The sequence below is a fragment of the Typopeltis vanoorti genome, chromosome 20 (assembly GCF_054136105.1).
Source record: "Typopeltis vanoorti isolate ZY-2024b chromosome 20, IOZ_Tvanoo_1.0, whole genome shotgun sequence".
In the NCBI taxonomy this organism is placed as follows: domain Eukaryota; kingdom Metazoa; phylum Arthropoda; class Arachnida; order Uropygi; family Thelyphonidae; genus Typopeltis; species Typopeltis vanoorti.
The window spans coordinates 55511919-55537653 of record NC_143568.1 but is presented as its reverse complement, the minus strand read 5'-3'; the positions used below and the strand labels follow the sequence as shown (position 1 = coordinate 55537653).

The window sequence follows — 25735 nt, the reverse complement described above, 5'->3', positions numbered from 1 at the left end:
ACTAACAAAGGTGGAAACTATTATGTTATAGAAAAGACTGATGTTATTTTAAAATATTTCTATTTGTATGTTGCATTGTTCAGGATATTATGTGTGTTTATGCATTCACATGCACATTTTGGCTAATGAAGGCTAGGAGTATTCAAACAAGTTGATACTGGGGTTAATATTTACTTCTGTAGTATGTCTACATGGTGAGCTATATACAGATACAATGGGGGATGAAAAGTTCTGATAAACACCTAGAACAAAAATGATATTTAAAGCAACAGATATAACAACAAGAAAGAACATATCTTATAACCATTTAACCTCCATGTTTCATCAAATTCTAATAATTTGTTCTGTTTCTTTTAGGATATATATATATATATATATATATATATATATATATATATACAGGGTGTTCGGGATAAATTTGACAGTTTCGTAAGGAAAAAGAAAATCTTCTTTGTATCTATTAAATTTAACGAATTGACAAAAAAACATTACAGGCAGAGTTAATTACAATACTATCAACAAGATTTACTCAAAATAACCACCATTAGCATCGATCACAGCTTCAATTCTGCTTCGGAACCTCGAACAAGCTGATGCTACAGTCTCCCTGGGAAGGGCCGCAAAAACTGTTTTAATTTTATCCATTAACTGGGCTTTTGTATTACTGGAAGTGCGATTGGTGTCTTTTTCAACTGCGCCCCATACAAAATAATCCATGGGGTTAAGGTCTGGGGAGTTTGGAGGCCAAACATTTGGACTGGTGAAGTCGTAGAAATTTTCAGACAACCATTTTTGACTTTTCCCAGAGGTGTGGCAAGGGGCTGAATCCTGCTGCCATACATACGGCCTACCATTGGCTACCCTTGTTATCCAGGGCTTGACTACAGTTAGCAACTCCACGAACAAAGCCCGAATTCCAATGCCAGGGTTCTTCAACACCTGTTCCTGCAGATTTGCGAGGAATTCTGCTGTACGAACGCAATCAGATCGTCTGCTAGGGATCTTTCTTCTTGCTACATCCTCGTAGTCACCATTGCAAGTCTCTAGTTCATGCCTGATTGTTTTTACTGTATTCAGGGAGCATTGGGCAGCAGTCGTAATATCCTTATTTTGATGGCGGGCACGAATCATCATGATACAAGTTATTCTCTTCCATGATTCAGGTGGGTTCCAGCTATCCATCCTTTCTGACATCTTGTATATGAATGAAGAAGGGTCCAAACTTTTAAATGAAGAGAAGTGTGTGTTAATACATGTAACTTACGGAAAAATATAATTAATTATAAATATGTCAAATTTATCCCGAACACCCTGTATATATAAAAAACGTGTTGCTTGAATATCATTTTTGTTCTAGGTGTTTATCAGAAAATTTCATCCCCTCCCTCATATATTAGAGAATTGGACCAATTATTACAGAAGATTGCAAAAGGTGTTAACAGGTTAGTGTTTCTATGCTGGTGTAAAATGTCTGATATTATTCTCATATTTATTGAATTTAGAGAAAAGTTCCACACACCTAGAGCATACTTACAAAATAAATTTGACACATGGCAAAATGTAACTTCCATTCTCAACAGACAAGCTGATGGAATTTATGAATATAATAAAATTAAACTGATTTGGGGAAAAAATATCATCATCATCAAATTCCTGCCATGTACCCTCAAGGGGTGTACAGGATATTATTATTATTATTACTGGCAGCTCCAAGGAGCCCTTAGACTCATCGAGGGAGGCCCAACATCATGTCAAGAACTATTCAACATTCACACAGTATCTATCATACCTTGAACTCATTTACAGTCATGGCACACACACAACAGATTCTGGCAGCTTATTCCACGCATTTACCACTCTCCAAGTAAAAAACCTAGCTCTAACACCCTTGCTAACCACACTCTTACCAAGCTTCCATGGATGTCCACTAGTCCTCCCATTACCAATCCTATTCTCAAAAATATCTTCTGAATTAATCTTATAGAAACCCTTCAGTAATTTGAATTTCTCAATCATATCACCCCTTTTTCGCCTATCAACCAATTTCTGCAGCCCACAAATCTTCAACCTGTTCTCATAGGTTCATTCCATAGTCATGCTATTATCTTGGTCACTCGTCTCTTGATCCTTTTCTCCTCTTCCCCATCGAGAAGAAACCCTGGCACCCATATCTGGGTGCCAGGAACAATAACCTGTTTGTCTCTGCTTGTTAAAGTATTTTTCAGCAACCAAGTGATTTGATGAGCTGATTTAGCCACTTTTGCAATGTGCCCCCTAAACTTCAACTCCCTATCCACCACTGGTGTAAAATGCCATTTTGCCATATGATAGTACTACATGAAAAATTTACATTATTACTAACTTCCTATTTATAATTTTCCTCCAGATCAGTCTTTTATGTGTCAAGACTCCGATATTATCAGATCTTATATATCTGTCATCTAAAGCACTTTGCACCATATCAATCCACCTATATCTTGATCTTCCTCTGGGTCGTTTTCCTGCCAACCTGGCAGAGAACACTTCTTTTGCCAATGCTTCCTCACCCATTCTCTTTAAATGACCATACTATCTGAGATTAGCTCTGCTAACGCATTCCTGGATGCTGACAATGTCAAGCTTTTTCCTAATATCCTCGTTTTTACTAATTATTATAATAACAGAATTAACTCACGTCAATTATTCTTTATTCGTAGAATTTTCACTTGAGTATCACAGGCATCATCAGTACAGGTACAAGGCTAATTAAATAATAACTGTTATATTCACAAAGTGCAACTTAAGTTTCCTAAATTTATTTAATTATTATTATTTATTTATTTTTATTTTTTTTAATATGTTTTTAATATGATATTGCTATTGATGGCATCTGTTCATGACTCTAATCTTTCTCAGGATTTTCATATCTGTGGTCTCTAGTTTTTGGTCAAGTGTTTTACATCTGACCCAGCTCTCAGATCCATAAGTTAAAACTGGTTTGAACACTGTCTTGTATACAGCTAATTTAGTGTTCCAACTAATTTCTCTCTTATTCCATATGAATTTATTCAATTGACTTCCTACTATACCAGCTTTATTGATTCTGTTGTCTATTTCCATATTTAATTTACCATCTTCACTAAAAATGGTGCCTAAGTAGCTGAACTGTTTTACTTGTTTCACAGGTTCTCTGTTCACAATGCAGTTGACATTTTCAACAATTCTGCCTATTTTCGTTGTCTTTGTCATTTTATTGCTGACCTTCATACCATATCTATTACAACAGTTATTCAATTTAGTCAAGGAACCTCGCAGACTCGTAACAGATTTATTGATAAGTATAACATCGTCTGCATAAAGCAAAGAGCTGACATTAACACCACCAATTTTGATATCATGTTTAATACCACTTTCCTTCATAATGTGATCCATATAGATAATGAATAACAGAGGGGATAATGTACATCCTTGTTTAATGTTAAATCTGACACCGATTTAACATTAAACCATCTTCCTGTACTTCCTTCAATTCTAACTGCTGACTTGCAACTCAAATAAAGACAAAGTATTGCTTGATATAATGCCCCATTGACACCATATAACTGTAGCGTATTGAATAGCTTCTCTCTTTGCACCTTGTCATATGCCTTTTCCAAATCGACAAAACTTAAATACAGATCTTTGTTATGTTCCCATGATATCTCCACTATTTGTCGTAAAGTGAAGATCTCATCCTGACAGCCTCTATTTGATCTGAATCCAGCTTGTTCTTCACCAAGCTTTTCTTCTACAATTCTTCTCAACCATTTCTCAAGTATACTTGCATATATCTTACCAGGAACAGTAGGGAAACACCTCTGTAACTCTCACATTCAGTTTTATTTCCCTTTTTATATATGGGTACTATGAATGCTCTAATCCAATCATTGGGAATTCATACCTCTGTCCAGGCCTTCTGAACTATGCAGTGCAACCACTGCAAGATTTTTTTTACCACCATACTTCAGCATTTCTGGTCGAATATCACTACTCCTGCTGCCTTTCCACATTTTAAGCCTTTGATGGCTTTTTCTACTTCAAGTATGGATATGTATTCCTGACTGTATGCCTGTTGAGTGTTTTTAACACTGTGCTATCACTTGTTTCATTTAGCAATTTCTCGAAGTAATTACTTCAAACTTCAAGGATATCTTTTTCTCCCATTTTCATGTCACCTTTATCATCTCTAACTCCTTTTACATTATTCTTTCCTCCATTTCTAAGCTTCTTCAACAACCTCCAAAAAATTTTGCCACCTTCCTGATATTTATTTTCTATGTTCTTGCCAAAGTCCTCCCATGACTTTTGTTTAGCTAGTTTTACACAGTGTTTAGCTTTCTTACATTTGTCTCTGTATTCTCTAAAAGCACAAACTGACTTATTTGCCAGGAACTTTTGATATGATTTCTTCTTTTCCTTGACTGCCTCTTTAACTTCCTGTGTCCACCATGGAGTTCTGATTTTTCTATCCTTGCAGACAACCTCACCACATGCCTCTCTGGCTGAATCAATCAAAGTTTTCTTCAAGGCTTGCCAATGGATCTCTAAAGTTTGGTTCCTGTTCTCAAACTCTTTCATTTTTTCTTCAATAATCTTTGTGTATTTTAGTCTGCAGTTCACATCTGAGAGCTGCTCAACTTTTATTCGCTTTAAAACTTTCTTACATGTTATTCTTTTCAATATGAAATTCAGTTTTATCCTGCTCAAGAGTAAATAGTGATCGCTTCCAATTTCAAATCCTCTGTACACTCTGGTGTCTTGCACCAGGGAGAAAACATCACTATCAACAATAACATAGTCAATGAGACTTTTCTTATCTCTTGCCTCTTCTCTCCATGTGAATTTGTGCACATTTTTATGTTGGAACATGGTGTTAGTAATAACAGTCCATGTCCTGAGCAAAAATCCAACAAATATTTGCCATTATTATTAGCTTTGCTCTTTTCTCCAAATTTTACTAATATATTTATATGCCTGACAATCATTTCCTACTCTGCTATTTAGATCCCCAACAAGGACCAACTTTTCCTTTTTCATTGTGTCAGATGTTTTCTCTAAATCCTCAAAAAATTCCTCCACTTCCACCTTAGTAGAACCTTCTGTGGGGCCATAGGTACAAATAAGTCTCATTATCCAGTTCCCCATTCTGATATTTGTCCACATCACTCTACTTGAGACTGCCTGCCATTCAAGAAGATTAGCCTCGTATTTAGTGTTGAATACAATGGCTACTCCTTCTTTTACTTGATTGTCATTGCCTGAATATAACATTTTGTATTTATTGCTCAGAAAATCTCACCAGTTTTTATATTTTTTTGTTTCAGTCACCCCTATTATGTCGATCTAGTACTTATCTAATTCCTCAGCTAGCTCCATTTCTTTGCCATTCAGACTTCTTATGTTGATAATACCTATCTTTAACCCTGGTGATGTTGAGTTGGCGTGTTTTTTCAGATTTGTTCCAGTAGCTGACTTTTTGCTGTTCGCCCTGGTTCCCTGGTGAAAACAATGGGGGCCTTGTTTAACTGGGCAACGCCCCAGCAGGCATGAAATTTTATCATGTTGTACCATCATTTTGTAATTTCTTTTAAGCCAATAAGAATTACAATTTGGTCGGCTAAATCCCAAATTGCCAGCCCATCCTCGTTCGTTCAGTATCCAGGTAGATACCCAACAGGGTGCACCACGTGAAGGTGATGATTGGATATTAGGTCAAAATCCCTGGTCGGTTCTCCGCATTTCTTTAAACGCTATGTTGAGGTTTCCTCTCAGTTATACAGCTTTGACCCTTAAGCACTCAAAAAAAAAAAAAAAAAAAATAACAATAAAATAAAAAATAAATATGTATATATATATATATATATATATATACTTTATTCATACATGATGGTCACTGATTAACTGGTGAGGATTCAGAAAGAAGAAATCTATTTGTTGAGGCTTAAGTGCTGTGATGACATCATGTTGGAGGTTTAATGGAATATTTTCAGCACTGAGAAAGGATGAAAACTACTTTTAATGCTTCCAATATTTCGTCTCAGTCACTGAGACATCTTCACGGATTACAAATGACTTTTGTAACAACACGCTCAAATACAACATAATACTAATGAAACAAGTGGGTTAATCTAAAGCCCTATCTAGGTGGTGTGCCCTCTATGGGTGTTTGTAGGTGGCCTAGGATGTAACGTGGGATCTCTGATAATTAATGTTTTCCAAATTTTGGGAAGTTTTATGCAACCGTATTTATTTAAATTTAGTTGATTTCTGAGTACTGCCGCAGTTTCTAAAAACAGTCTTTCTTTTTTGAATTTACTGTGTTGGAGCATGGTCGTTTTTCTCCAGGAGATCCTGTGGGTTGTATCCAAAACATGGTCTGCAAGGCCAGATTGACCATAGTTGTGGTTGCAGATGTGTGATTTGTGTTCTTCTGAATGGATGGTTGCTGATCTGCCTGTCTGAAGTAAGCCAGCTTGCAGGAACAGGGCTCTGTATACTCCAGTACTGAGAGAGGAGGGAACTGATCTTTGGTGAACGGATATGGGTAGTATGTTTACGGTGGGGTTTAAATGCTCTGTGTAAGTTGTACTTTTTTAAGAACCTGACTATTTTTTCTGATGTGCCATGGATGTAGGGAATGGTGATGGCATTTCTGAAGTCCTTCTGAAGAGATGGCCAGGGAATGGGGAGGAACTGATTATTTTTTTAATTTTGTAATCACTATAGCCATTGGAAAGGAAGGTGTTGTGTATGTGATTGAGTTCAGTGGAAAGGGAGGTTCCACTGTAACAAAGCTTGTGGGCTCTATTGGTTAGAGTTTTAATAATGCTATATTGTTGAGAGGGGTGGTGATGGGAGTAGATTGTACAATTTTTGATTGTCTGTGGTAATTTTTCTTGTTAATGCATAAAACTGTTATATTTCAAGTATATGGTAAAGCCTTAACAGATGTTCAGAATATAAGTACAGAAATTGCCGTACTGGTTGGCCGAGTGGTTAGCGTATCTGCTCTCCAACGTAAAGGCTGCAGATTCGAATCCCGCCGTGGGCATGGATGTCTGTGAAAATACTAGTGGTGGTGGTGGTTGACGGTAGATGGTGTTGGTGTAGATGATGAAGGTAGTTGCGGTTGGTTTAAGTGGTAGAGACGGAATTGTAGAGTAGGTGCCCTCCTTCGATGAGTCTTTGAACTCCCTGGAGGTATTATATAATAATAATAATAATGATAGAAAATAATAAAAAATAGTGATACCATTCATGATGACAACAGTTGAACATAGAGCTAGTTTTGCATATTTACAGACCTAATTTTGTCACTAAAATGAACTGATTAAAATGTAAATTAAAATATCTCATAAAATTTTAATAGAAATCCTAACTGCCATTCTATTATTACTGGCTACCATATTATTACTGGCTTCATAAAATTCATTAAATTTTATGAAGCCAGTAATAATAATAAATTTAGTTTAATCCTTTATCCAAGTGTGAACAAACAAAGTTTGCACCTGAAAATATCTTCAGTCCTGAAGATATTTTCAGGCGCAAACTTTGTTTGCTCACACTTGGATAAATGATTAAACTAAATTTATTATAGTCTAAACCAAGTGAAAAATAAACTTTTAACATCTTTATGAAGCCAGATTGGAGTTAAAAATTATTTCATGTGTCTTTGCCAATAAAAAAAGTTTAATTATAGTGAAAAACAAAGGGAAAATCTTTCAGTAATCAGTCTTGAATCTTGAACAATTATAGACTGAAAATTTCTGTGCTGTGATGTATGCATATGATTGTATATAATCATATCGGCTGTTTTAATTGCTTATGTGTATTCCAGTTTCAAGTTGTTAGAGTTGAAAATTCAGTTCTGATAATTTGAAAATTTTACTCTATTTGTCATTACTTCCATTTTGTCGCAAGAAATATAGTGATGCTTGCAACAAATTTACAAGAGAGCTATTGTCATTTTGTATTATGGTTGAAGCAATTAAGGTTATGAGGCCAGCATGTTATGTTTGCTAATTTCATGTTTTTCTATCCAGTTTTCCCGTTTTGCAGGACAAGTTTCTAAGAACCAAAACCTTGTTTCCAGGAACCAAAACCTTGCCACTCTTGTGTGACTCTAACTCAATTATAATTGAAAATTCCTTATAAAGTTTCTTTATCCTAGACAGGATTCAAACAGGATTTGATTCATCTTAGACAGGTCTTTGGTTACAGAGACCTGTCTAAGATGAATCAAATAGCATCTTCAAAACTGACTGTGCAACAGAGGTTCTATTCATAGAGCTCTATCTGGTAATACTTTTGTAAAATTCACACATTGTTAAATGTTGTTGCACAAAGTTTACGAAACATTTAACAATTTGGGTTGTGTATTGGAACTCAGATTTTTCATCTTACAAAACAGGAATACTGGCCAGCAGAACACATGCAGTTTATACACTTAATTTCATTAGCTCATATTCTTAGCTGCTTTGGCCATAATTTCTAACAACCACAATTTCATCTTAAATAACAAATTTCATTTAGTTCCATTCATCTAAAACTAGAGCAAATTCATTGCCATGTATAATTTTAAAATGTTTTGCCTCTTAATCATAACAAAATATTATGATATGCTCATTTGCAACTAATAATTCGCAACTTTGTTAGTTTCAAAATGGATTCTGCAGAAAGGTGTTGTGGTCTGTCTTTGTTGTTGGACTTTAAAAATAAATAAATAAATAAAATATTGAGTCCATCCCATTATTAGTCAGAGAGTGTTAAAAGGGCAATTTTATAAAATTCATCACAATTTAAAAGTCATCTTAAGAAATTTTTTGAATACTATAGAATGAGTATTAAAAGCTTTGATGAATTACTTCAAATAGTAGGACCTAGAATAACGTACCAAGTTCCAATCACTGTATTCTTTCACTTTTTTTTTTATCGTAAAGAGTAGGCTGTTTTTCTAATTCTAATATTAATTTTTCTGTATCCAACACACTGATGTGTTATCACTAGATTCATTGTCACATGCTTGAACAAATCAATAGTCAATACTATGCTAAGAACTGCGACTGAATAGTCACAAGTACATGCAGGTTTAATTAGTGACAATCATATCGCTAGAAAAATAGGGCTGGTTTACATCTTTTTAATCATTGTAATAATTAGTCACATACATATGCATTTGTATTAACAACTGTGACTTCTATTTTTGCAACTAAATAATCTGGTGACAAAAAAATCGCAAGTGCATGCATAGCAGGTTACTGGTGTGAGAGAAATTATGGGATTTTCAGATCCCAAGTTTTATTTCACTCTCTGGAAATAAAACTGCTTTCACTAAATTTGTCAGCCACCCATGGTCAAATAACTTGACAATGAATGAGATGATGTTTTAAAATGAATGGTTGAATTTCAGAAGTGAAAAATTATGCGTATAAATAATATATTTTGAGTGTCTTTAGAATGAGGCTAAAAATTCACTTGCCGCTTTGGCGAGTGGATTTCTGGAACTCTGGGTTAGACCACAGAATGCATTTTCTGAAATGATGACAAGAGTGCAGATTAGTTAAAAGAATGGTGACAGTCTTTGTGTTGTCTAAACGGACCTCCCACTGTTGTGACTCCATGGAAATTCTGAATAATGACAGTATTATTAGTTGTTCTAGTCATACTTACTAATCTTTTTAAAAAAAAAGTAGGTTGTTTTAAATGGTTGAATTTGAAGTTGAAAGAAATTTGTATTTTCAAGGAAATAAAAATGATTCGGGGATATATATATGAATGAGATCTAAAGATAATTATGTATTACTAGAATACATTTTGTACACCTTATTTACTTCATGAACTTATGTAGCATATTCACTAAACACTAAATTTTAACATATGTATGGTTCTTAAAAATCACTTTCATTTCATTTACAAGGAGTAGAGTTCCACAGGGACAGGGATATTATGACCGTTTGAGTGGTTTAGTACAGCTTTTTAGAATATTTTGTCAGTTATGTATCTTCATTGTTTATGAATTATACATTCTCATTCAGTGTGTATTTTAATTATATTTTTAAAAAAATTGTTATTGCTAAAGCACAGTATTAAAAAAAAATAACCACTATTATTGATCTATCCATTGCTCTATGGTTGGCATTTCATCCTTATCCATTGTTTAGTGGTTAGTGTAGTATCATATTAATTTATCACTAGAGGCCATTACAATCACTTGGCGTAATGTCAGCTTGATTTGAAAAAAAAAAAAAAAACAGTTTAGTTTAATCCTTTATCCAAGCGTAAGCAAAATTTATTATGGTCTAACCAAGTGGGGAAAAATTTCCAAAAACAGTTTAGTTTTACACATGTTGCTATATATGGTGCTTTTGTGTGTATTATTGTTTTATGACAAGCTGAATGAGTAGAAGTTTTTGTTTTATTTATTTATTATTATTTTTAAATTGTATTTGATATCCCAAATATGCCAAATATGAAGAAATGAACAGTTAAGGAGGAGAACAGAGTATTTAATGAAGAATGAGAGCTGCGTACCACATACTGCAGTCAAAGATAAAATGGTGTGTTTCCTTTGTGATACTGTGATTTCAACAGTGAAAAATGGTAAATTTGGTCCTTCTGATCATGCCCTGAATACTTTACATAGAATTGAATGGAAAGGCACCTGTTGTTTACATCACACCAAAATGTGGTATGATCATAAATTTAAGGAGGCCTGTGAAATTCTTATCGACCACCCTAATCTTTAATAATAATAGTGGTCTAAAAATCCCAAAAATATGAATGACACATATTCTACCCACTTAACCTTTTGGTTTAATAGTTAATTATAATTAGGACTGTAAGCAATCTAGGATCTTAACTCGAATATAACAACACTTGTTAAATTATAGATTAGGCCACCGCTTTTGCTGTATTAAAATTATCTATGTGAATTTGTTCTCTGATGATGTTATAAATAGAATGTAGCTTTGATGTAGTTTTTTTCCCCCCACTAGAGGTCAGGCCAGTAGAATAATGGTTGATCAAATCATTGTCACTTTAGTTTACTGTTTGAAATGTAATATAGTTTGTCTTGGTACATATATGTGTATACTTCACATGATGACCTTAATATGAAGGTCAAAACATCAGGAAATTAATGTAATTATTCCTAACATGGTTGTAGTCTCCATAATTTTACTGAAATGAAAGACGAAAAACAGTGAAAAGGTACAATAATTTTAGCACAGTTTATTATATAGCACTACATTGAAAAGTTACATCATTACTAACTTCCTTTCAACTAATTTTCTCCGGATTAGCTTGTTATCTGTCAACATTCCAATAATATTAGATCTTGTATTTCCTTTTTCTAAGGCACTTTTTACTATATCATCCACCTACATCTTGGTCTTCCTCTGGGTATTTTTCCTGCCATCTTGGCAAAGAACACTTTTTAGCTAATCTTTCCTATCCTATTCTGTTTAAGTAGCCATACTACCTGAGATTAGCTCTGCTAACACATCCCTGAATGCTAACAATGTCAAGTTCTTTCTGAATAACCTTGGTTTTAATATGATACTGCCATTGATGCCAACAGTTTAGTCCCCAAATCTTTCTTAGAACTCTATCCAGTCTGTGATCAAGTGTTTTATTTCTAACGCAGCTTTCAGATCCATAAGTTAAAATTAGTTTGAACACTATCTTTTATACAGCTAGTTTAGTGTTTTGATTAATCTCTCTCTTATTCCATATAAATTTATTCAGTTGACTTCCTACCATACCAGCTTTGCTAATTCTGCTGTCTGTTTCCAAATTTAATTAGCCATATTCATTAAAAATTGTGCCTAAATAGCTGAAATATTTTACTTGTTCTATAGGTTCTCCTTTCAGTATATGTATTGCTTAACCACTCTACTGGCCATGACATATATATATACGTCAAAGTTATCATGGATGCGAAGTGCATATTAAAATTGTAATGCCATTGATATTACATTGAAATATATGATGGATACGAAGCATATGAGGATGCGTATTTGATCCATAATGGCCAGTTAGGTGGTTAATATAATGTCCTATTTGCACCATATAACCAGAGTGTTTTGAACAGCTTGGCACCCTTCCTAGTGTTTTCTTGGTACCTCATCATATCCCTTTTCCAGTCCTCCACAATTTTTCTTAGCCATTTCTCAAGAATACTTGTATAAATCTTACCAGGAACACTCAGTAGAGAAATTCCTCTGTAATTCTTCATTCAGTTTTACTCCCTTTTCTATAGATGGGTACTATGAGTGCTCTACTTCAATCATCTTGAATTCAACCCTGTGACCAGGCCTTCTGAATTATGCCATATAGCCACTGTAAAACTTTTATACCTCCATATTTTAAAATGACCAGACATGCTAAAATATGGAGGTATTTTATCATCTATTCCAGCTGCCTTTTCACATTTCAGGTTTGTGATAGCTTTTTCTGCTTTAAGTACATATATATATATATATATTCCAGATGGCATTCCTGTTGAGTGTTTTCTACCACTATGCTGTCACTGCTCGTTTCATTTTGCAGTCTTTCTAAGTAATTACTTTATATATCAAGAATATTTTTATCCTCAGTTTTTATGTCCCCTTTATTATCTCTAACTCATTTTACAGTACTCTTTCCTCCATGTCTGAGCTTTTTTTCAATAGCCTCCAGAATGTTTTACCACCTTCCTGATATTTATTTCCAATGTTCTTACCAAAGTCTTCCCATGACATTTGTTTAGCTAATTTTACATTATACTTTGTTTTTCTTACATTTTTCTGAATTTTCAATGTGCTTTCTTCTTTTTCTTAACTGCCTCTTTAACTTCACAATAGTGAAGACTGTGACTGTTATTTTCTACAAGTTGCATTGGTTTGATTACAATATTGTCTGACATAGTGTAATATAAAAAATGCATCAAGTTTCTTACAACTCACAGAAGACAAACTGAAAATGCATCACCATTTATATTGTCCATTACTTACTTAAAAAAAAAAAAATGAGCACAATGCATGGGTGTATCAGTCATCTGAGCTAGCCAACAGCAATATGCTTTCATGGAACTTGTTTTTTATTGAACATTAAAAATGGACATAAACTACAGTTTCTATTTAACTGACATGATCATGGTGATTCTCATGAAAAAAAAACAACTACTACTGCCTGATTTAAAAAACAAAAAGAAAAAAAATAAGAAAAATCATAACATGTAAAAGTGTTGATTTACTGATATTGCTTTCACAGATGCTATTCCTGCTCTGATTTATGAGTATGAAAAGAAGGGGACTGTTAAGTTATATAATCTGTGAAAACACTTTTGTCACTGAGCAGCTTAGAACCAAAACTTTTTGCATTTGACTCATCTCCTGTTCTTGTGTTTTTTGTTTTATATATATTTTTTAATATCATGAAAGCAGATAAATAATTAATTTGCTGAGTTGGAAAAAAGAAAGTTAAAGGCTCAAATTCATTGCATGAAAGTATAGATTCTCGTGAGTCACCCAGAACACTAAAGTTACACTTTATTCTCTTCTTTACAATAACTTGACTGTTCAATGCAAGACAAGGTCCGCGAAAGCATGTTTCTGATGACTGTCCTAGCCCTAAATTTCTTTTTCAAGTAAGTAAAGGTTAATGTTTATTTATTTGAGGTAAATGTATCATATTGTAATATGATTATAATATGGAAACGACCCTGGAATGGAAAAGGGAAAACAAAAATGGAAACGACAAAATATAATACACATAGCAAACTGGAATGTAAGAGGAATAGCATATAAAGAAATAGAATTAGACCAGTTATTAAATGAAAGAAATTTTAAAATAGCAGTAATCACTGAAACAAAAAAGAAATTAAAAGGAACTATGAGAACTGAAAATTTTAATGTGATATACAGTGGAGTCAACAGAGACCAAAGAGCACAAGCCGGAGTCATGATTTGGATTCATAACTCCCTTTCAAAACAGTTGAAACATTATAAATTATGGAATGAAAGAATAATAGAAGCTAGAATAAAAATAGATAGAGGCTATTTAACAATAATTGGTTTATATGCCCCAGAAGAAGGAAGAGAACAGGATAATATTGATTTTTATAATCAGCTACAAAACATATATAATAAAATAAATAAAAATGATTACATAATTTTAGCAGGAGACTTAAATGCAAGAATCGGAAACACGAAAATTAATAATAATATAGGAATACATGGAGAACACACTCTAAACAGAAATGGTAAAAAATTGATTGACTTTGTCGTTTATAATAACCTAAAAATAATGAATTCCATCTATAAACATAAAGACATACATAAATATACTTGGGCAGCAAGAGGATGGAAATCAATATTAGATTACTTCATATTAAATGAAAAGGCATCAAAATTTTCACTAGATGTTAGAGTTCACAGAGAATATGAAATAAGCAGTGACCACTTCCTTGTTAAAATAAAATTAAGATTACCACCTAAATGGCTACAAGTAACAAGAACAGAAAGAAAAATTGAAACATTTGTTTATAAAACTAGACTATTGAATGACACAAATGTACAATGGCTATATGAACAAAGAATTAACCAATATCTAGATAAAATAAAACAAAATGAAGAAATAGAAATAGAATGGCTTAATATAAAAACGATACTAAATGCAGCAGCAAATGAAAGCTTAGGAAAGACCAAAAAATTCAATAAAAGAAAAAAACTGAAGATCTGGGATGATACAATCAAAGAAATAATTAAAAAGAAAAAAGAAGCCTATCACAAATGGTTAAGCAGTAAAAGATTAGAAGATGAAATAGAATATAAAAGAATAAGAGCCATAGCTAAAAGAGAAGTCAGAAAAAGACATAGAGAATCATGGAATAAATTTGTTTCTAATTTAGAACATGATTTGTATAAAATAAGACCCAATGTATATAAGATTTTGAAACACCTAAATGCGGATACCAAAGAAAACATAAAATTAAACACTGAATTGAAATTAGAAGAATTTCTAAATTACTACACAGAACTGTGGACAGACAAATATTTTAAAAAAGACAACTGGCAAACAATTAACGAAAATGAAAAGGAAATAACTGAAGAAGAATTAGAAATCAGCCTGAAAGAAACAAGAAATGGAAAATCACCTGGAGAAGATAAGCTAGGTTCAGAACTATATAAATACGCAGGAACAAGATTCAAAGAAAGACTCTTATTATTTTTAAATAAAATTTACTCAACTGATATCCCCCCAATAGAATGGAAAAAAGCAATTGTGATTCCTATCTTTAAGAAAGGTAATAGAGATGACCCTAAAAACTATAGAGATATCAGTATACTAAATTCCTGTTACAAAATATATAGCAGAATCTTAAATAACAAACTAATGAAATATTCTGAAAACTTTATACTAGAGGTACAGAATGGATTTAGAAAAGGACGATCATGTATAGACCCTAAAATTAATAATAGAGAAAAGAAGAGAATATAATTTAGAAACACATATTGCATTTATTGACTTTGAAAAAGCATTTGACAAAGTTAAAAGAAACATATTATTTAACATATTAAAAGAAAGACAAATACCAAATAATATCCTAAAAGCTATCACAAGTATATATGAAAATAATCAAATACAAATAAGATTAAATCACGAGCTATCATATACAAGAGAGATAAACCAAGGGGTCCGACAGGGATGTCCCCTCTCAGCAACTCTTTTTAATATCTACTTAAATGAAATGATAATAAAATGGAGTAAAAATTTACATCAAGGAATTAAACTTTCACCTACAGTTAACTTAAACACTCTCCTCTTTGCAGACGACCAAATAATAATTACAAATTCTGAAGATAACTTACAGAAAGCTGTTTTAAATCTAAATGAGATATCCAAAGATTATGGTATGATAATATCAATGGAAAAATCAAAAACTATGGCCTTTAAAGGACAAGATCCAGCAAGAACTAAAATAGTGATAGATAACAAGATCTTAGAACAGGTGAATTCATTTAACTACCTAGGATGTATGATCACATATGAAAATGAAAAAGATATAAACGTAAAAATTGCAAAATATTTAAAAATAACAGGTGTAATTAACTCTATATTTGAACCAAACCTAGTTCAAAAACAAACCAGGCTAAAAGTATACAATACATTAGCCTTACTGGTCTTAATGTATGGAAGTGAAATCTGGACAATAAAACAAAAAGACAAACAAAGATTAACAACAGCAGAAATGAAGTTTATGAGAAAAACTGCAAAGTATACCCTATTTGATCACAAAAGAAACGAAAATATTATGAAAGAATTAAACCAAGAATCAGTAATAGAAAAAATTAAAAAATATAAACATAAATGGATGGAACACGTTCAAAGAATGAAAACAGAAAGATTACCAAAACAAGCCTTAAAGTACAAGCCATTAGGAAAAAGAAAACCAGGACGTCCTCTTAAACGATTCAACGATGACTTCTAAAGCCGGAACAGGCCATGCTAGGCCTAAATCCTTGATACGTATGATGACGATGATGATGATGTATCATATTGTAAGTGGGACTGCATTTTTCTGTCTCTTTTCTGCAAGATGTAAGAAACTGCACAAGTTTACATTGCATTCTGACTGACAGGTATAGTAATGCTATCAGTGTCACTCATAGAAAATTCATTATAGTCACTATCTTCATGTTATTAATTGATTGATGCTGATAATAGCACCAACATTCTGAGCCAGCTAGCAGTGTTGTTTTGCGATTGACTCTAATTTCAGTCTCTTTTATAAATCTCGATGATGTGAGATAAATGCTAAATTCACTGAATTAAAAAAGTTATAAGCTCAAGGGCATGTTATGAAATTGGTGATTCTCTTAAGTCATCCAGCACTTAAGATAATTTTACTGACCGTTTTACAATCAACACTACAGTCTACATGTGCAAAAACAGTTGTGTATCATCAGCAAATTTTGAACTTCGGTATGTGAATATTTTGAGGAAAAACAGTAAGTTTTATATTTTAATGACACTTTTTAGTGATTTCTAATACTTGTACATTGAAATATAATTTTTGCTTAGAGAAAAAGAAACATGGCATGTGAATCAGTCTAAGTAAGGTTTACCATTATTTTATTTTAAAATTAGGATCATGGAACTTCAAGCAGTAGTTATGGCAGCTGGAAAAGGGTCTCGCATGATGGAACTAACATCAGGATGCCCAAAATGTTTATTACCAGTAGGAAATAAGCCTCTTCTTTGGTATCCTCTGAGTATGCTGAGTCAAGCTGGTTTCAAAGGTAAGTCTGATATTTCATTGAGAATTCCTTTTTGTTAAATTCAATTATGGGTGGGTAATTTGATTAAATTTCCAAATTTAGTAATTTTAAAAGACATGCTATTGGAAGAATAGATGGTCTAATAATTTAGTCTTTAAAAGATATGCCTTTCATGTGATTAGTTTATTATATTTGTAAAATTGTGTGGATGTGAATGTTAAACTTATTTTAGCCCAAAAATTAACTCTAGAAAGGCTGTAATTTGAAAAATAATTTAAAAAATTGAATTGCGTTTTTTGAAACTTCTGTCAGAGTGCATTACCCAAAGGCTCCTTCAAATAGCATTTATTTATTGTGTGGCAGTTATTTTTTGTTTATTTGCTAGTGTCTTTCAGTTATTTATAAAAACATTGTTGGTGTCAAATTTATGAGTATCAAATAATCTCTCTCTCTCCCTCTTTCTTTACACACACACACACACACACACACACACACACACACACACACACACACACACACACACACACACACACACACACACACACACACACACACATTTTGGATGAATTCTTAAAATTCAGAGTGTTGCAAAACTTGATAAAATTTGACAACAATTAATATTAGAGATTTGATATTTGCTTTTTCTTTTGAATGTGTTTGTTTATGACTGTCCAAAACATCTAAGCTTAGCTATTAGCTGTAATTACAGTAATTTATATCTCTATGACTCGGGAACTGAATTTCTCAAACACAGAATCAACAGTCCCTCTGTTGATTCTGTGTTTGAGAAATGGGTTATTTGTGTATTTATCATTAAATATTTCACAATGTTTTGTGAAACATGGCCCCTACATGCACAATCAAAAAACCTAGTGAAGAATCACAGAAAAAGAGGTGAGCAATTGATCTTGCAACTTCGTTGCAAGATCAATTGCTCACCTCTGAAGCAACATGAAGCTGGTAAGCCCATCATTATGATCGCACATGACTTCGGATGGTCTCATTCTACAGTGATGATCATTTTGAAAAATAAGGATAAAATCTTAGAGGCTGTGAAAGAATCTGCTTCCATTAAATGGACAATAGTGATGAAGCAACGACATGGTCCTATTGGTGATATGGAAAAGCTACTTGCATCATGGATAGAGGACCTGAACCAAAAGCGCATATCCCCTTCACCATAACTGCTAAGGTACTAAGTCTCTTCAACATGTTGAAGGAAAAAGCAGAACCCGATTATGACTACGAATTCAACGCTTCTTCTGGTTGGTTCATGAGATTCAAGCAGTGTTTTGCACTGCATAATGTGAAAATTTACGGTGAATCAGTAAGTTCCAATGAGAAGGCTACCAAGGAGTTTGTGGAGAAATTGGATAAAATTATTACAGAGGAAAATTATTTGCCACAGCAAATATTTAATATGGATGAGATGTCCTTGTTTCGGAAAAAAATGCCCCATCTGACATTCATCCACAAAAAGCTAAAATCTATACCTGGTTTCAAAGCTCTTAATGCCCTTATTACGATTCTGTTAATGGTAATATGGCTTGATATAAACTGAAACCATTTGTGATATGGCTTGATATAAACTGAAACCATTTGTTATATGGCAGAGTGAGAAGCTATGAATCTTCAAAAACATTAGGAAGCATGCTCCCAGTTCATTATCGGAGCAATAAGAAGTTGTGGGCGACTCAGAAATTGTTTGAGGATGCCTTAATCAATGCGAGTGAAATAAAAAGCTATTGTGTGAAAGAAAATGTAGAATTTAAATAAAATTTTATTAATTCTAGATAATGCTCCAGGTCATCCGTCTTATACGTCTCATAGCGGTGATCTTCACCAAGTTCAAGGTCATGTTTTTCCCTCCAAACACTACTTCATTGATCCAACCGATGTATCTGGGAGTTCTTCTAGTGTTTAAGACTTATTATCTACAGAGAACTTTTTCACAAGCGATTTCTGCTACTGAAGGAAATGACCAGACTCTCATGTGATTCTAGAAAGCATTTAATATTTATCATTCTATTAAAAATATTGCTGTGGCTTGGGATGAAGTGACCTCTCAATGTATGAGTGGCATATGGAAAAAGACATTAAAAAGGTTGTGCATGATTTTGGAGGTTTGTAAGTGGGCCTAGCAAACAATCTGAATCTTGAAGTGAATGATGACATAATTCAACTCATAGAAAGTTCCCCTGAAGAGTTGACTAACGAAGAATTGGTCGAACTGGAGGAACAACTGTTGCAGAAGAGGAGAAATGAGAAAAGGAAGAGAGAAAAGATAAACAGGAAGAGGTCGTTAAACAATTTATAGTGAAGGGTCTTGCAGAAATGTTCTTTGCAGTTAGCAATGTTCTCAAAATGGCTGAAGACATGGATCCCAATGTTGAATGCTACTTAATAATAGAAACGAAAGTACATGATGCGTTTGCTTGCTATGAACAAATTTATGATGAAAAGAAGAAGACGAATAAGCAAAGCACATTGAAAATTTTCATCAAAAAAAAACAAAGGTTACACCAGAAGAGCCACAGCTTGATCATTCACACAGGGAAGGTAATGAAGATCTGATTGTGGAGGAAGATTTCAGTGATTATTCTCTGTTTTATAGTGGCTGTAACACACAGTACAGTTTTATAATAAGGTTTAAAAATTAAAATGATAGTATACTTATTACGGTTAAGTCCCTAACCCCTGTAACTCTGTTGATTTAATGTATCGACTTATGTCCGACTCGACTTATGTCCTGCCAGCTGGAATGGAACCCCTGACGTAAGTCGAGAGATGACTGTATTTCATATTCAGCCACCAGTTCCCACATTTAACTCATTTTAAAAAACATTTCAGTTTCAAAGTATGTAACTCTAATTGCAAAAGCTTAGTACCTCACTATCTAATGCTGATAAATAATCATTAATATAATTCATACAGTGTTTTTGGATTGCCAACACTTGAAATAAAAGCACTCATAAATAGTGCCAGTAAATAATGAAATGTTTCTGAAATAGTATTTGCCTTCAAAGTAAAGTTTTTTTTAAGTGTAAATATCTTAATGTTGGCATGTTTATTATTTAATTCTTAAAAATATATTATCTGCAAACTTTATGTTGTATTGAGGAAGTGCTTGTTGAACTGTTCAAAGTAGCTCTGAAATTATAGTTTCTGCAATGTTTTCTGTGTTGAATTAATGATTAATATATTTTTGTTAATGGAAATTGCTTTTCAGAAGCCATTGTAATTGTGCCAGACACAATTTCTAAAATCGAAGAAATCCTTCAAGATAAAATTGATATAAAACTAGATGTAATATTAATTCCTAGTAATGAAGATTGGGGAACTGCAGATAGTCTTCGTTATATAAAAGATAAAATCAAAGTAAGTATATATGTTTCTGTACAGAATGTCCCATTTCTTTAAAATATGGAGTTATAGAATTCATAAATTATGGATTAAAATTTAATTAAGAAATGGTATTCTTTAGTTAATTTCTTATGAAAATTTAAGAGAATCTCAATCTTAATTGTTATATTGAATTAAATAAAAAAGCAATTAAAATTCCAATTACAAATAATATAAAACTGGAGTTTATTTGTAGTTGGTATTATTGTTTACTATTTCAAAGCATCATTTGCTTCCAGAAATAAGTTAATCATTTCAGGTATTTCCAAGATTATTTTTTGACAATTGTAATTAGTAATTAGTTCATGTAGGTAAACTTAAATGCTGTTTGCTGATCATAATATTTTAACTGTATTGAATAGTAGTTAGGTGATTCAAAATGAAATTATTTATTTTTTAGTATTTCAGAATACTCATTATCTCATCTTCTGGGAACAAAACAAGGGGAAAAAATCGAACTAACAAAATAACCAGTTGGCAAACTAGCATTATAATCCTTGGGTTTTAGTATGCAATGCATGTGAAAAAAAATTGTTTTTTATGATCTATGTATTTATCATATGTTCGTAAATTATTATGCAGCTATAAATGTTGAGGTTTGGAATATTCTGGAATAGATGGCAAAGTAGCATTGTAATCCTTGAGTCCTAATGTGTGATACACGTGAAGACAGCCTTATAACTATATTGGCAAAAATTGCCAATATAGTTATAAGGCTATGGACAGCCAAGATTGTTGAAGTTTGAAATATTCTGTATGCTGGCAGCTAATTTAAAAAACCTTTCAGCTTTGATTCTAATCTTTTTATGATTTTCGTTTTTCTCCATCTGACTTGATGTTAGATATCCAGAACATTGTCAGCAAGGCTCTTTTTGAAAAACTGCAATTTGTAAAACAATTAGGATGTTAAGAAGAGGGTTGAATTATTCTAAGGTGCCGTGCCTTTTTACACTAATAACTGATTTTTTTTCCCTTTTGTATTACTCAATTCATGGTGCAAATGGAGAGGGAGCTGAAAAGTTCTGATGAACACCTAAAACAAAAATGATATTAAAGCAACTCTTCTTCCTCTTCTGCAGCTTGTTCCACTTAAGTGGGGTCGCTGTTAATGATGAGTATCCTCCACATCCTCCTATCTTGGGCTGTCACCACATCCAAGTTCTTCATCCTGAAGTTCTCTTCTACCAGCTCCCTCCATCTCTTCTTTGGCCACCCACGCTTCCTCCTTCCTTGCACATCCATCTGCATGACCTTTCTTCCCATATATTCGTCCTCCCTCCTCATCAAATGACCAAACCATCTCAACCTTGCCTCCTGTATCTTCGCTCCTAAGTTCGTGACTTTCACTGTTCTCCTCACAGTCATTTCTCAGACGATCCTTTCTTGTCACACCGCACATCCACTTAAGCATTCTCATCTCTGCTACTTCCATCCTGCTGATGTTATATTTCCTCAGCACCACAATTTCCATAGCATACGTCATAGGTGGCCTCACTACTATCCTATAGATTTTGCCTTTCAGATTGATCAGCACCCTCTTATCGCATAGCACTCCAGCCATCTCTCTCCAGTTCCTCCATCCTGCTTGTATCCTGCATTCCACTTCCTTCTCAGCCCCCTCCATGTTCTTCCACTATTGAACCTAAGTATCTAAAGTCCCTCACCTTCCTGATGACATTTCCTTCCAGCTCCAGATCTGTCTCCTGGCCGCCTTCCACTTTGCAACACATATACTCTGTCTTCTGCTCAGTCTCATACCTCTCTCTCTTCCAGTACTTTCCTCCATCTTTCTAGTTTAGCTGCCACTTCTTCTCTTGAATCTGCACACAGCAAGATGTCATCTACATACAACATTGTCCAAGGCGCGTCTTCTCTCACCTCCTCCGTCACCACCTCCATCACAATATTAAACAGAAACGGACATAATGCTAACCCTTGATGCAAGTAAACTGTTACTTGAAAACTTTCTGTCTGTCCCAGATAGGGTCTGAACTCTTGTCTTCACATTTCTGTACATCTCCTGCACCAACCTGACATATTTCTCTGGTACCTTCTCCCTCAGACACCTCCAGACTTCTTGCCTTGGCACTCTATCGTATGCTTTCTCCAGATCAATGAGCACCAGATGTAGCTCTCGTTGTTTCTCTCGAAACTTTTCCATCATCTGTCGTTGATCTACCAGGCACGAAGCCAAATTGTTCCTTTGCAATCTCCACCTCCTTCCTCAATCTTCCATCAAGAACCCTTTCTAGGATTTTCATTGTGTGGGACATCAACTTTATTCCTCTGTAATTCTTACAGTCTTGTGCATCCCCCTTTACCCTTGTATATGGGGACAAGAGTACTTTCCCTCCATTCCTCGGGTATATTTTCCTGTTGGCAATCTTTCATAAACAGGCCCCACAGCAGGTCAATTCCCTCTTCCCCCAGTGCCTTCCATGCCTCCAGTGGAATCCTGTCTGGGCCCACCTATTTTCCATTCTTCATCCTCTTCATGGCCTCCTTCACTTCCACTCTACTGATGTTCTGCACCATCCCCTCAGAAGGCTGCCCATCTTCTCTGTGAGTCCTTGCATTTTCCTCATTCAAAAGTCCCTCAAAGTATATTCTTCATTTTTTTCTTATGTCCACATCCCTCCATAATACTCTTCCTTCAGTGTCTTTGATCTGCCTCGTATGTAAGATGTCCTTTGCTGCTTTATTTCTACATTTTGCTAGTTGGTAAATTTTTCTCTGTCCTTTCCTTTGTTTCTAATTGATCATACAGATCTTGATATGCCATGGCCTTCACCTGCACCACAACTCTCTTGACTTCTTGCTTTCTCTGTACACCTCTCTGTCCTCTTCCACTCTTGACTCATCCCACTTCTGCTTTGCCTTCGTCTTAGCTGTCACTGCTTCTTGTAAATTATTATTCCACCACCAACCCTCCTTCTGCTCTCTAATCTTTCCAGATGTCTCACCAAGCACCTCAATTGCACAGTTCAGGATTACTTTTGAATTATGTTTCCACCAATCTTGTACACTTTCCAGTCCATCCGAAATCCTCTCTAACACCCTCTCCCTAAAACGATTCCTCACACTCTTCTTTTAAGCGAAACCACTTAATTGTCTTCATCCCATGGCTTCCAGAGGTTCTTATCTTCTATCTTATTTTAAAGTTTGCACACAGCAGTCGTTATTGCTGTGCCACTTGATCTGTTGGAATTACCTTACAATTTGTCACAACCTTAAGATGTTTTCTTCTAGTCAAAATCTAGTCAATTTGTGAACTGTTGTTACCACTTCTAAATATTATCAAATGTTCTTCCCTCTTGTAAAAAAACAAGTTCACAATTGCCAGATCAAACGCTACTGCAAAGTCTACAATCCTCTCTCCTTCCTGGTTCATCATTCCCACTTCATGGCCACCATGCACCCTTTCACAGTCTCTATTCAAAGCAACTCTTCTTATATATTCAAAAAAGAAAAAAAAAACAAATTATTACAATTGATGAAACATTGGGGGTTAAAGGGTTTTAAGATATGTTCTTTCTTGTGGTTATATCAGTTGCTTTAATATCATTTTTGTTATAGGTGTTTATTAGAACTTTTTAGCCCCCCCCTCATATATTGCAGTTTAGCATACTTCTATACATATGTATATATGTATAGAAGTATACATATGTATATATTAGTCTATTAGGGGGGGTTGTATATTAGTCTATTAGGGGGGGGTTGAGTAAGGGTATTTAAATTCATTTAGACTGCATGTGAACATTCACGTGTTCTAGAAAAGTGCAATTCCAAGGGTTGATTAACTTGCAGTTCAAAATTTTAAAGGATGAAAGTTTTGAAAGTTGGATAAATGGTAGATTACTGGGAGAATTTGAAGGACTAATTTTTTTTTTTTTTTTTTAAAGTGGCTCTGACCCACGAAAAGTTATTGTAGACCTATAGTACATTCGTACTGTGGATGTGCAAAGTGTTTTTTATTTTATTTTTTTCCATTTTGAATAATTTGTGGACATAAGGAGCATGTTAGGGTGAATAGTATTGGAAAAGAGTTCTGGAAAAAGAAAAGTGCTATTTTGAATAATAATTGGCTGTATTATTTGAATTTTGGTGTTGTACTGTTTATTTTTGGTAATGTAGTATGTCTATGTGATTTATTAATTAAAATTGCCATATTTAAACAGAACACAATTGCAGTACTCATAAGGTCAACCATGCAAGAACTGAAAAAATCAAGTGGCATTAACAACATATCATTTTCAAAAATGATTCAATGTCATGAGTGCAATATGTATGCATGGTGGAATGTAAGAGATGTGTTTTTGGAGAGAATGAACAGTAGACAAGAGAAAGTGTGGATTTGTAGGAAGTGTGATATATTATTAGACCATGAGTTCATGAATACTGGAACAGACTGAAAAAATAAAAGATGGCGTAAATAAAAGAAATGGAAATGAAGTGAAAACTAGTGAAACTGAGGGAGCAAAAGAATGCAAGAATGTACAAGCAAAAGTTAGTAATAAACGAGCAAAAGGAAGTGTGAATGAGAAAATGGAATTAAGGTGCGGCAGAACGAGAAGTAACAAGACTATGGGAGCAAAAGAGAATAAAATTGTTGGAATGCAAGATTTGATGAAACAGTTATTGAAAATGAAAACTGAAATGAGGAATATGCACAGTAATATTAGATGTTTAGCGGAAATTAATGAAAATGTATAAAAGAATAGAATGAAAGAAAAAAGGGTAAAAGAAGTGATGAGTGATTTCAGGATAGCAGTGTATGGGGATTCCACAGTTAGAGGATTAGTTAATGAGAGAGTCCATAAGGTTTGCTATCCAGGAAGGAGAATAAGTAAGATAATTCAGGCGTTGGACATGAGGGAGAAACAAGCAAGAGAATTAGTGATGGTTATGGGGACAAATGATTTAAATGGACATAAGGCTCACGTAAGAGTGAATATCAGATTATTGAGAAGAGTGAAGGATAACAGTAGGAAATGTTGTCAGTGTGTTGCTGAGGTATGACAATGATGAGTTGAGATGGAGAGCCAGAATCATGA

At 33.9% G+C, this 25735-nt stretch overlaps 1 protein-coding gene across 7 annotated transcripts in view; it reads left to right on the top strand.

Moving 5' to 3' along the window:
* eIF2Bgamma (eukaryotic translation initiation factor 2B subunit gamma) overlaps positions 1-25735 on the top strand; it is a 234200-nt gene that overhangs the window by 7907 nt on the left and 200558 nt on the right. For 5 of the 7 annotated variants that reach the window (XM_090410369.1, XM_090410364.1, XM_090410365.1 and 2 more), the window contains exons 2-3: positions 17149-17300; positions 20509-20657. In XM_090410369.1, the coding sequence (XP_090266495.1) occupies positions 17153-17300; positions 20509-20657 (297 nt within the window). In that variant the 5' untranslated portion in view covers positions 17149-17152. Of the gene's footprint in view, positions 1-1357; positions 1443-17148; positions 17301-20508; positions 20658-25735 lie in introns of all 7 variants that reach the window. The other 2 variants (XM_090410368.1, XM_090410367.1) reach the window with 1 other exon arrangement.